General features: G+C 37.4%; 1 protein-coding gene across 1 annotated transcript; it reads right to left on the bottom strand.

Moving 5' to 3' along the window:
• Positions 1 to 5,223: 5,223 nt before the first annotated feature.
• Positions 5,224 to 5,733, bottom strand: LOC149004761 (21 kDa protein-like). The gene has a single exon (XM_089135713.1). It carries the CDS (start codon positions 5,731 to 5,733, stop codon positions 5,224 to 5,226), a length of 510 nt encoding a protein of 169 aa, XP_088991839.1.
• Positions 5,734 to 13,856: the final 8,123 nt, after the last annotated feature.

Below are 13,856 nucleotides of genomic sequence, written 5' to 3'. Positions count from 1 at the left end.
TTGAATTCTTAATTTGGAACTAGACATGGCACTCCGACTAAGGAATCAAGGTGACTTGAGCGAAACTCTTAGGAATGAGATTATTGAAAAGAACTCTCGCATCACTGTCTATGTGGGCATATGCAAACCAAAGCTACAAAGTAACTTCGGTTTCTGGTGTTTGCTCTATCATGTCATTCAAGCCAATCGTAGTGGAGTAATGTAGAGTTCACTACTCAAAAGAAAAGAGAGAGACAAATACAAGTGTCATCAATGCCTTGGTAAAATTGTTTGGTAAAAAATACTTCAAAAGCTTAGTCCTTGTTGGTCCCCTTACTTTATTAGTGGTTTTGCTTAAAGAAGAGGTGTACTTGAAAGATATAAGGTGAGTCTTTGATTGAGATATATGCTAAGTCTCAAGAATCAATATGGGGTAATAAAGTTCAAGTGTGGGGGATCTTAAATCAATGGTGAGAAAATTGTCATAGCTATTGATCCTGTATGAGTACTTACCAATTGTTAGAGTTGGAATTTGCAATGTTTTATTTTGGGCTGAATTGGAATTTTGAATGTATATTCACTGCAAAAATCCATGAGACAAAACTCGTCCTCTAGGGGTAACCTAGTGGTTTAAAGGCTTGTTGCACATGCTAACTGTAACCGTGATTCCTACGAAAGTGAGTTAGGATTTATTTTGTTGCACTAGTTTCTTACCTGCATTTGTATTTTTCATTAACTTTTTGCATAAGCAAAAACATAGTCTAAGTGTGGGGGAATTTGATGAGCATATTTATGTGTGAAATCTTAGGGCATAAAGCATGCATTTTACACACTTAGAGTGGAGTTACCTAGGGTTTTATGTTGTTTTTGCAGATTTGAGGACTTTTCAATATTTAAGCAAATATTTGGAGTTTTGGGTATGAACATGCAATTTTACACGTCAAGAGGTCCATTCAAATTCTCAAATGCAAAAATGGGGATGATCTGGAGCATGATGGGCTAGAGATGTGATTATGGGCCAACTCCGAAATATTTAAGAGATAAAGAAGGCAAATTTGATCTATGGCTGAGATTATAAATTATCAGTCAAATCTACAAAGATATTATTGAGAGAGTCCAAATGGAGAAAGAGTCCTTGCATACCTCAATATCTTATTTCCTGTTTGTGATTTGATTAAAGAAAGAAAAAGAGGAAAAAAAATTATATTCGGATAAGGAAGAAGGAAAAATCCCGTTTATGAATGTCTCTGTTCAATTTCGATCAAGCCCTTCATCGAACAGTCATCCGGTGTCCGATCGAGCTGATTTTTGGAGGAGAGGTTCATGACTTCTTGATCCTCAAATCCAACGGTGGAATTGTGCACTTGATCTGTCTAAGTCAGTCCGATTAGTACGTCAAAACCCTAATTGGTTGAGTTAGATAGAAACCCTGAGTTTGATTCAAATTCTGTCAAGATTCATATCCCATGTAAACTCAATAAAAGGAGAGCATACTACATCAAGGGAGGATGTGTTTAGAACTTAGTAGAATCACTCTTTCTTCTCTCTTCAGTTTATTTAGGCTTTCTCTAGTTTTCTTTGCTTGCATTTGTGAGATTTAAATTTCTAGATTGAATGTTTAGGTTTAATTTTTCTATGTAATGCAATTCAAGTTCAAGTTTCAAGTTTTAAGATTCGTTTTTCAGGATATCTAACCCTTACTGTGATCTTTATTAAGAAATAGGAGTAGATAATTTTATCTAATTGTTCCATTTTTACTAGACAACTAATAAATTGGTAGAGGTGGTGTCATCCTGAGCTAGTTAAGGCGAGTCAAATACTCATTTTGAGTTGTCTCTAACGCCAATCAAGGCATCCTCCTATTTCCATGTCTAAAATCTTCGCCATTTAGGCTCAAGATGGATTATAACGACATTAGATCATTAAGACCAAAACATACACCAATAGCTATTCATGATGGAATTAAACACAAAGAATGAGGGTAAGCATGTTATTTTCCAGGTCAATATATATGCTAACAATCTCATGCCACCCAACCACAGGGGTTGACTTAGTTGGCAAAGATCATCACCTCATAGCATGAGATGAAAAGCTCAAATCATCTTGAGTTTGGACAAAGTCCGATTGTATATTTAAATAATTATAGAACTACCCCAATGATTTAGTCAAAGTACACATAAACTGGCCAAAATAAATAAAAGTTCCAAGAAAAATATAATGACACTCTAAAAGAGCATAATTGGGCTAATAGATGTGGTGACTCAACATATAACCATTTGTCATGATGAACTGATTTTTGGCCTTGTCTTGTGGGTTTTCAGTTGTTGATCACCCAACTTCCCAACTCGTGCCTTAATGGGGTTGTTTGGACTTTTTAACAGGGCCAGACTTGGACAAAGCTATTGCTGCCTTTTTCACGTTGGGCCATGTATTAGCTTTGGTACATAACCCTATCATCAAAATCATAACTTTTTTTGGTCAAAGAAAAGCTTACATTAATTTCCCTACTAAAAATTCTCTAGAGGATAAAAGAGAAGTATTTAGAATGGACGGAGGTGCGAATTGTCATTAAATCTTAGATAAAGAGAAAATATAATGATTACCCGAAGTAGAGAAGGATTAACAATAAAAGGAAATGGATGCATTGAAGTATGGAAGAACTTTGGAACCCTTGGACTAGTTTGGTTGACTAAGTTGTTTAATAAGATTATGAGCACAGGGAAAATGCCAGATGAATGGAGGAGAAGTGTCGTGGTTCCAATTTACAAAAATAAAGGAGATATTCAAAGTTGTAATAACTATAGGGGCATTAAATTGATGAGCCATACAATGAAATTATTGGAGAGAATAATTGAAACCCGTTTGAGACACTTAACTACGGTTAGGGAGAATCAATTTGGGTTTATGCCGGGAAGATCTACAACAGAGGCTATTTACCTAATTAGGAGACTTATGGAAAGGTATAGAGAAAGACCTTCATATGATATTTATTGACCTAGAAAAAGCTTATGATAGAGTCCCTAAAGCGTTAATTTGGCAAGTACTAGAGAAAAGAAGTGTCGTAAGTAAATATGTAGATATAGTTAAAGATATGTATGATGGTTCGGTGACTAGTGTTAGAATAGTGGGGGGGGACAAAGTAATGAATTCTCGATAACAATTGGGGCTATATCAAGGGTCAACTTTAAGCCCATATCTATTTGCACTAGTAATGGATGAATTAACCAAAGACATTCAAGATGAGGTTCCCTGGTGTATGCTTTTTGCGGCTGATATTGTTTTGATTGATGAGACCCAAGTGGGGATTAATACCAAATTAGAATCATGGAGAATACCTTTGGAATCAAAAGGCTTTAAACTTAGTAGATCGAAGACAGAATATCTAGTTTGTAAATTTAGTCATGATCGGGTAGATGATGAGGTGGTGATACTTGACGATAAAGAGATTCCTTAGAGTGATTGTTTTAGGTACCTAGGTTCAATCATAAGTAAAAGAGGGATTTAGAGGATGAAGTTTCCCAAAAGAATTAAAATAGGGTGGATGAAGTGGAGAGGTGCGTCCGGGGTCTTATGTGATCGGTGTATTCCATTAAAGCTTAAAGGAAAATTTTATAGGACCGTTGTTCGACTAGCAATGATGTATGGTGCAAAGTGTTGGGCTGTTAAAAAGAATCATATAGATAAACTCAGTGTAGCAGAAATGAGAATGCTAAGATGGATGAGTGGCAAAACTAGGATGGATAAGATAAGAAATGATCATATTAGAGTTGGTCTGGGAGTTGCTCCCATAAGTGATAAGCTTCGAGAAAGTCGTTTGAGGTGGCACGGCCATGTTCAACGGAGACCTATAAATTTCCCTGTACAGAGAAGTGATATAATCCATATTGAAGGAACTAGAAGAGCTAGGGGTAGACCGAATTAAGATAACCTTAGGAGAAGTGGTAAGAAAGGATAATGTATAGCTTAGGCTTTGTATCTAGCATGGCCTCTAACAAAATTGATTGGAGGGCAAGAATCCATGTAGCCGACCCCATTTAGTTGGAACAAGGCTTATTGTTGTTGTTGTTGTTGTTGTTGTTGTGATGCATGTACACACCACACCTTATACAACGTTTTATTAGCTATTCTCCCATGGGCATTGTGTTGAGTCCTCTTATTAATGACCTTCTTAGTGGGCACCTAGATTTGCCGCATAACTTTTTGAATTAGATTGAAATTTGAGCCATAAGTAGTGCCGAAGAATATCAATTGGAATTCATATGAGAGCCATAAAGATTTTTGTCATATGTGATGAGGTGGACTTCTTTTTATTGGACGGATGCAACACACATTCAAGCATAAGTTATCTTCATTGCCTTTCATGGCCATTATCATGAATGGGGTTAACGTAATTTGAATAGATTAACTCCTATTCATAGCCTTGAGTGGAATATGGAAACTGATTCTCCACTTAGAAGGGAAGGTTGGTTGAAGGTGATTTATTCTGCATTAGTGGAGAAGGCACAAGGTTATTAATTCTCCAATAGTAGGGAATTGTTTCTCTACTTAAGTGGGGGTAGGTTGGTTAATGGCCTAATTCATCACCTTGAGGAGCTCAAGTGATGTAAGGTGTGGTTTTTGACCAATATAAACCCAACTCCATCCTTGTATACTATGTAATTCATACTATATGCACACACGCATTGCATTCTTATTTACTTTCTTGCAATGTCTCTTTTCACTTTTGGGTTTATTTTGAGTGTTGTGCTGTAACTTTTGGCTCTCTTGGACGGAGTACAAGAAATGCTTCATCTTCTAGTTGGAGGTTTTTATCTTGTTGGTGGTGGTGCCAAGGAACAAACCTCGACGGCATGGTGCATCAATAACCTAAATAAAGGCAACACTAATGGTGTGACTACACCTTTTCTATCGAAGATTTGTGCTACTACTACATTATGTTCTCAAAATCAGCTAATGATCTTCAAATTCAATTTGTATTGCAATTTTATTTCATATATTTGAAAATAAATTACACAACAAAGAATTGAGGCAATTATATCCATCGAGAGTCCATTCGAGGAATCTACACTTTGCTTTGCAAAACCTCAACTAAATTTATAAATTAATACGATATCAGATACCACATTGAAATCATATGGCTAAAATCTGCCCTATAAGGTGTTTCCTTCTCTTTTTTTTTTGGGAAAACAAATTTTATCGAGAAGCACCGCGCGAAATAGCCTATACTCGAGAGATAAACTATAATCAAGCTAACTTATTGATGAAGGTAAGGGTAATGCTTATCAACTTCTTGCCTTCCACCACAAGACCGAGTAAATCCGATTTCACTGATTCCAATCCCTCCTCACAGGTATCCTCGTTCGTAAGTGCTGCACTCATCCACGTCTTCAAGTTGTCAATGGCTACAATGTCGAGCTTTCCCTTCAGTGTCGTAGTTGACATGCTTATCTGATCAATGGCGTCTCCATAGGTGTCCATACAGTCCTTTATAACCTTATCAGATCTGGGTTTCTTTGAAAGGAGACCATTGACACTTGTTGCACTAGAAAAGCTCTCTTCGAGGGCCACCCTAGCTAGACTGGATGGACTTTCTTCGATCATGAGAGCTCTGGGGATGAGTTTGGTGATGCAGACGTCAGGATACAATGTTGTCTTGCAATTGGTAATGATGAAATTCTTGCTGGCGGCTGAGATTGCGAGTGGAAGAAGGAGGAGGAGGACAACTGTAGAGATTGTATTTGCCATTGCAGCCATTTTATTTTCTTTTTTCAAAGAAGGAAACACTGATGGTTTTTAAAGTTCTCTTGTTATTATTAATATGAAAGGAAGATAGATGGGAATGGATTTGATGAGAGGGTTTTATTTATACAAGGGCTTCTAATCTTGTTTGCCTTTCTGGTAGGGATCTTAATAATAGGAGGCAAAAGCGGATGCTTTGAATACTATTACAAGGAATGGTTGAAACGCTATTCAACCATTTAAATCAATTTGCTTCTAAATAGTGAGGATGGGCGTGAAATGGAACTGAATTGTTAAATATCCATGGCTTTAAGATTAACCAGAAGGGCAGTGTTTGAGGTTGAAATGAGGGTTGTCTGATTACGACTTCCACAACCATTCTTGCACATTGTTTGGCACTCATTGTTTGCTCCTTTTTATTTTGGTGAAGCAATTTAGTGAGTACTCACCATAAATTGGCAACTTTCATTAGGTTTTTTCTTTGTGTGTGTGTGTGTGTGTTGTGGGGGGGGGGGGATTCGATGGGCACCAAGATTTGCCACATAGCTTTTTGAATTAGACTGAAATTCAATCGACGAGTAGTGCCTAGTTCTTAGGGTCATATATCAATTTCTTATCAATTTGAATGTCTCAGCTAGTAATAAATAAAGAGGTTGATACCGACTTGTAAGTCCAGCTTGTGACGGATGCCACCTCCTATGCAAGTGAATGGGCCAAGCCATTAACATCTCCAGGAAGAATGAAAAGAGAAAATACAAACATCGACTCTAAGGTGTCTTTGAAAATGTTGCATTTCTTAGAATTTTTTGTGAAGTGGGATTTGTTCATGGAGTTATAATTCATTGAGTTGTGGTGAGTTTCATAACTCCTTGATAGGTCAACATATAACTTTTTGTCATGATGGATTGATTTTGGCCTTGTCTTGCTGGTTTTCAGTTAGTGTGCACCCAACTTCCCAGCTTGTCTTGTATGGACTTTGTAACTAGGCAAAACGTGGGCGAAGCTATCGCTGCCTTTTTCGCGTTGGGCCATGTTTTAGCTTTGGTACATAACCCTATCATAAAAATCATAATTTTTTGGTCAAAGAAAAGCTTAAACCAAGTACTCTATAAAATTTCTCTAGAGGATAAAAGGGAAGTATTTAGAATGGAGAAAGGTGCGAACTGTCATCAAATCTTAGATGAAGAGAAAATCTAATGATTACCCCAAAGTAGAGAAGGATTAACCATAAAAGGAAATGGATGGATGTATACACACACCTTATACAACTTTTTATTAGCTATTCTCCCAATGGCATAGCCTAGTTTTCTTGCATTAAAAAAAGGAATGAATCTACTTCTGAATGACCTTATTAGTGGGAATTCTTTCTTAACTTAAGTGGGGTTGGTTGTTTAATGGCCTAATTCATCACCATGAGGAGCTCATGTGGTGTAGAGTGTGGTTTTTGGCCAATATAAACGTAACACCATCCTTATTCTATTGAATTCATATTATACACACATGCGTTGCATTCTTATTTACTTTCTTGCAATGTCTCTTTTAAGTTTTGGCTTTTTTTTAGTGTTGTGCTATAACTTTTGGCTCTTTTGGAGGGAGTAAAAGAAATGCTTGATCTCCTATTTGGAGGTTTTTATCTTGGTGGTGAGGTTGCAGAACAACCCTTGGCAGTGTGGTGCATCAGTAACCTTAATTAATTGCAACACTCTAGTTGTGACTCCACCTTTTCTATTGAAGATTTGTGCCGCTACTACATTATGTTCTTAAAATCAGCTAAGGATCTTCAAATTCTAAATGAATTGCAATTTCATTTCTTATATTTGAAAATAAATTACCCATCAAAGAATTGAGGCAAGTAAGGGTAATGCTTGTCAACTTCTTGCCTTCCACCACACGACCAAGTAAATTGAATATGATGATGATCATAATATGTCTAATGGATGAATATGATGTTAACCTTCTAACTCTATCATAACGTCACTATGGTAGACACACATTAAGTTATACACCACTCTACTCCATGCGGTCTCATTGACTCTCTCAACAAGAGACGTCTATTGTCACATCCACCCAGCCGGTACCCTACAGGCATACCCGGGTATGTGATCCACAATCCCAATGATCAAGTATCAAGCAACCATGCCTCCCACATACGCGATAACACAATCATAACAATAATAATCAAGGTAAAAGCATATAATAAATGACATCAACAATAAGATAAGATCAGATAATCAGAGTGCGAAATAAAATGATACTAAATGTATATATATAATCCAAAAAGAGAGAGAGTGAGCGGAAGTCACTCCCTCAGTGGCAGCGGAAAGTAGATCAATCAAAGTTAAATTACAGATCCAAGAATTTATAAGAGTATATCAGTGAAAGTTTAAGTAACAAATCCAGGTTCCAAAATAACAGTATATAGGCCTAAGCTAAGGTCTCCTCGGTCTTATATAATATATCTTCATAGGAGTTAACGTAGGAAACTAAGCATGGCCTTTCCCACACTAAGGTTGGGCTAATCTTGGTACAGAGGGTAACCACCCTCGGTATCTTCACCGTAACCTTCATAGTGGCTAGGATCTTCAGAGTAATATGAAGGATCCTGCTCCGTCTCAAGGTATGAGCCATCAGCTTCTTCGGTACCTACAGAGATATCTAACAAAACAATTATACAGAAAGGAATGAGTTCAAAAGAACTCAACAAAGCAGTTATTCCATAATACATAAATCATATGATACAAAACATAACATGATGCGAAATTATATGAGACAGATGATACAAATATGATTCTAACTCTACATATGCTAGTCTCTATGGTAGACATGCTTTAAGTCATAGCACCATACTTCTTTAGGTAGGTCTCAATCACTTAGCACCGGTGGGAATTGGGTCATGCATCCCTCGGGACAAATCCATGGCTGGGGTTTGAGTCACCGCTTTCTCACACCTCCATTTGGTCTAAGTATTGGCGCATCTCAAGGTAAAGCCTAGCCCAATGCAAGTCATCTACTTAGTCATACCATGTCAGATCCAGATACGTCCATTCCTCCCATCCTAGGATCCTTTCTGGTACCCTTCACATTAGAGTCACGGATATTACTCATTGGACTCACCAACCCTATTGGTCATCCACAAATAGTAGACGAGAAGCTCTCATGTCCTCTCACGGATATGACTCACCGGTCTCAAGCACCCGTGAGTCCAAATCTAGCTATTTGCAACCCTATCAATAAATGGCCCCTTTCAAATATCCGCAATGTGATTTATGTCATCTCAGGGATATAACTCACTGGTCTTGAGTGCCCATCAAATCACACTACTACCACGGGTCGTTCGGTCTCAATGCCCTTCCGATTTGGGTCTGATATGACAAGGACATCCTAGCCACACATCTAGATAAGTCCTATGTATGTCATCCAATAATTCGGAAAGTGTCGATGGGCACCTTCGGAGAACATCCCTTACTATTCCCTCCGATGTCCAAGGACAGAAATGTCGGAAGGACATTCCCCAATCCCAAATCATACTTAATCAATCACATGATCAATTCCATCATATCATACTTGATTGACATTTCATCATATAAAAAGAGATATATGTAACACGATTGATCACATATGTCATTATCAAAATAAGTAAGCATGGTAATCCAAAATGATATAATATGGTACTACTGTTATGAAGTGTATACAATAGTCACAAGATGTTTAAAATATTACAAAGAATGTAAATCTACCATATTTCCAACATAGCGGCAAGATTCACATAAATCATGTAATTATGACAATAACCGTCCTTACCTTAATTGAATAAAAAATAATACAAAGTATCACTTAGAATAGTCCCCAAATCAGTGCTTGTACCCTAGACAACATATGAGCAGCATTAGAGAAGGAAACAATCAAATCGGAATTCAAACGGAGCAAATCGAGGAAGTACAAGATTTCTGTTCTCAGCTGGTCGACTGACTGGTAGACTGACTGAATCGACAAAGCAGTCTACGAAGATGAACAGTGACGAGCTGAATAGTGATTTTTGGTCCAAAACCTAGCTTCCGGGGCTCAGATCGATCCGAAACTTGGAGGGATTGTTAGGAATAGTATAAGAACATTACCTAGCAAGTATTATCATAATCTAATGATCCAATTAGGAATACCCAAATTGAAACCCTATGTTTTATATGCTAAACATCAAGAATTGAATTGGAATTTGTTGCAATGGCAAGGAACAATGGGGGAATCAGCTAAGGAAGTGATAAGAAGTAGATTAGAATCATAAACCAACAACAAATCAGACCTAGCATACATATACACATCAATTTAGATTAAAGAAACAAGTTGGAATGAAAAGAATCATGGAAATGCAATGCTAATAATCAAAATGATATGCTATAGCAAGAATGGAAGGAAACTAATGTAAATGAAAGGGGAAACACATGACTAAGTGTTTGCAAGGTTGCAGCACTTTAGTCATGGTCTCAACAGCAAGAAAGAGGAGAGGAATGAGTTGAATAGAGAACGAGAGAGAGAAAACATACCTTGAGGAAGCAAATGGAGATGAAATGCAATGATTGAGACAAATATTCTTCACAAACTCCAAGAAATGGCTTTGGGAAGCTCCCTCCTCATTCTCTGGAGTCCAAATGATTAGGTAGGGTTCTATTCACGAGGTCCCAATAAGTAGGCTTAAAATAATCAAGAAATTTTTTATTTTCATATTTAATAATTTGCTTATCGACTGACTGGTCGACTGGGCTAGTCGACCAAGCCATGACAACAACTTCAAATAGGGAATTGGAAGGCCAAACTGATCCAAAATGAGTTGGGTTTTCTCTTACAAGTCAATCAACAAGTCTAGATTAGAGAAATACCTTCAAAAAAAGACCGAAAGCGCATCAAGTACTTCAACTAAGCTTCCCCTCTTCTAGGTGCAATTTCTCATCGAATATTGATAGTGTATCCAAGTAAGGGGCATCACTGTCAATGTCCATAGGCTCTGAGTCATACACCAAATCATCAACTACGAGGGCCCACAAGTCTCTTCTCCCACCACTCCGGGTCTTCGGACCTACAAACATCAATGGATCCGGGTCAGGGTCGGGGTTAGGATAGGGCTGGATTTCACATCTATTGTATTCTCTGCGGTTGTTGGGTCAAGTCACATCAATCCATGGCTGGGGATATAAGTCACCACTCTCACACATCACCGTTTGACATGAGAACTAGCGCGGTCAAGGGCAACTCTAGGCCCAATGCATAGTCATACAGTGTCATACTACATATGGTCCAGATATCATTCCTCAACGGGAGGTTTTTGTTGGTCTGATATCCTTATCCACCTAGAAATGAGATCCTCAATGGGAGAAATCTGTTGGATTCCATTTCTCAATACTATGGTCATCCATATATAATGGACAAGAAGCGCTCATAATTTTCCACGGGTTGGTTACCGCTCATCAGCGCCCATGAGCCCATATCTATTATATGCAACCCTACCATCCCATGAAGGCAGTAGGCTTACTTAATGCTCATAGGACCTAGCCAAACACTTCTAGACACCTAGCATTCATGTACTTATATATATAAGGTCACTAGGGTAATGGGGGACCCACAAACCTAGTTGGTATATAAGTATAAAAGGACATAGTCCTAGAATCAAGCCCACACATTCACACCATTTTCATATGACAATTCATGAAATTCGAAATATAAACAAATATAAAAATATCATTACCTTCCATTCATGTAGAGTCACACACGATTTATAAGAGATTATAAGATATTAAAATATCGAAGATTTAATTAACTCATCATTCATACAAGATATGGTTTAGTATATTTCTCACCTTTCAAGTTAGTAAAGCTCTCCAAAGTCCCACAAGGCTCATCAAAGAGTGTGTAATTAGACCCAAAACAAGTTACATAAGAAAATGAGTGAGTAACAATTGAGATCAATTGGGGTTCAAAAGAGGGCCAAAATACACATCCCGAATATGGCCGGTCGAATAGCCGGTTGCATAGGCTTACAAGTCCAGTTAAATGGCTGGTTGCGTAGGCTTATAGGGCTAGTTGAAAGGCCAATCAACCTCCCACCAAACTGGTTTTGAGCAAAATTTTAGATTAATGCTCCGATTTGAAATTAGAACGAAGCGGGACTTTGGGGTCTTCAAATAAATAGCAATAGGATCCCAGAGTGCCAACTAATCATCCCACTTAGGCTTCAAACAAAAGCCACAAAATTGGCTCTCGTGAATGCCCGTGGGCATCTCTGAGAGGTTCAAATCAGTTTTGAATGCAATGATTCATATAACCTTCTCTCAAAAACTTAAGGATACACAAAGAGAAGTTTGTGTCCTAAAACCATTGGTAAAAGGGTTAGAAATCCGAGGGATTTCACAGAGAATGCTAGTGGAAGAAAGAAGAGGAGGATCGTTGTGGAGATTGTAGTTGCCGTGGTGACCTTTTTTCTTTTTCAAAAACACTTATGGTTTTGAAAGCTCTCTTGTTATTAATAAATGGAAGGAAGACAAATGGGTATGGAGTTGATCAGAGAGGGATCGTATTTATATATGGGCTTTAGATCTTATTTTCCTTTCTGGTGGGATCTTAGTGATAGGAGGCAAAAGTGCATGCTTTGATACTATTACGAGGAATGGTTGAAAAGCTATTCAACCTATTAATTCTATTTGCTTCTAAATAGTGAGCACAATTGAGAAGTGTAATTGAATCATAAATATCCATGGTTTTAAGATTGACTAGAAGGGCAGTGTTTGAGGTTGAAGGAATGAGGGTTGTCTGGTAGGACCTTTAGAACCATTCTTGCAGATTTTTTAGCACCCATTTGTTGCCCCTTTCTTTTGGAATATTTTTTTTAATAAGTATTCTAAAACAAAGAAGGATTAACAAAAAAAGGAGATGGATGTACACGCCATACATGATTGTGTCGCTAACCAATCAAAAATAAAATACTATACTAATCTAGTTAGCAGAAAGTACGGGGTCAAATTATGGGGAACTAAAAGGCTAAGTTACTAAGATTGAATTCAACTAAAACTAAATTTAAACTAAATCTATTCATAAGTGCAAAAAATTTAACTATGAATACATGAAGATCTTTGGGATTTCGAATCCCCAATGCTTTTCCCTAACCGATATAACTCTACACTTCAAAGCAAATTAAGGATGGTCTTCCTAGATATGCCCTAACTTCGCAAGACTATCCTCCTTCGCCGAAGCTTGGCACACTTAGTTTGATGAGCTATAGAACATCTTTGGCCAAACTCAAACACAATCAACTAGAAGATATAAAACAATCGAATTAATAAAATAAGCATGGTTCATCTACATCCCAAAGAAAAGAAACTAGCTACTCATTATCACAAAGTTCATAAGACAAATAAAGATGAAACATAGAGAGAGAGAGAGAGAGAGAGAGAGAGAGAGAGAGAGAGAGAGAGAGAGAGAGAGAGAGAGAGAGAGAGAGAGAGAGAGAGAGAGAGAGAGAGATGTGGTCTTCTTCTTTAGCAATGAGAGAGATGAGAGGCAAGATCCGCGTTCGCCGTCTTCTCCTCTTCTCTGTGGCTGGCTTCTCTTTTATGTCTCCCGCACACAATGAATCCCCTCTCTTTACCCATCGATTAGACCTTTATTCGTTCGTAATTTGGATAACATCAAAACTAAAAAGTTGTAGATATTTTTGATATTGTTCCATAGTATCTTGAATCACCACAATCGGAGCTCATACAAGAGAGATATGCCAAAAATACTGAAGGTAGGTCTGTTTACCCGATTTTCAGATCGATTATTACCAATTTGGTTCCTTAGACCTCCACCTATTTCCAATTTGGCAAAGATCTCACTTTTCATGATTTCTTGGGCAGAAAGATTGAATGCCATGATTTAAAATCCTCCAATACCTAATGTATTTGCCAACTTTACTCAACATTATCTCTAATAAGCAAAATCACATTTTTCCTGAAAAATATACACAAAAATAATCAATTAGCTCTCTTTTAATTAATTAAGTATGGAAAATTAAATCAATTAAATAATGATAAATGCATGCTTATCAAATACCCCCACACTTGAGTGTTTGCTAGTTCTCAAGCAAAACGAAACAATAAATGCAATACGGGAAA

Source organism: Hakea prostrata, chromosome 9, assembly GCF_041222555.1.
Source record: "Hakea prostrata isolate BN-2017 chromosome 9, UWA_Hpros_2, whole genome shotgun sequence".
Taxonomy (NCBI): domain Eukaryota; kingdom Viridiplantae; phylum Streptophyta; class Magnoliopsida; order Proteales; family Proteaceae; genus Hakea; species Hakea prostrata.
This window is presented reverse-complemented; position numbering and strand designations above follow the sequence as displayed.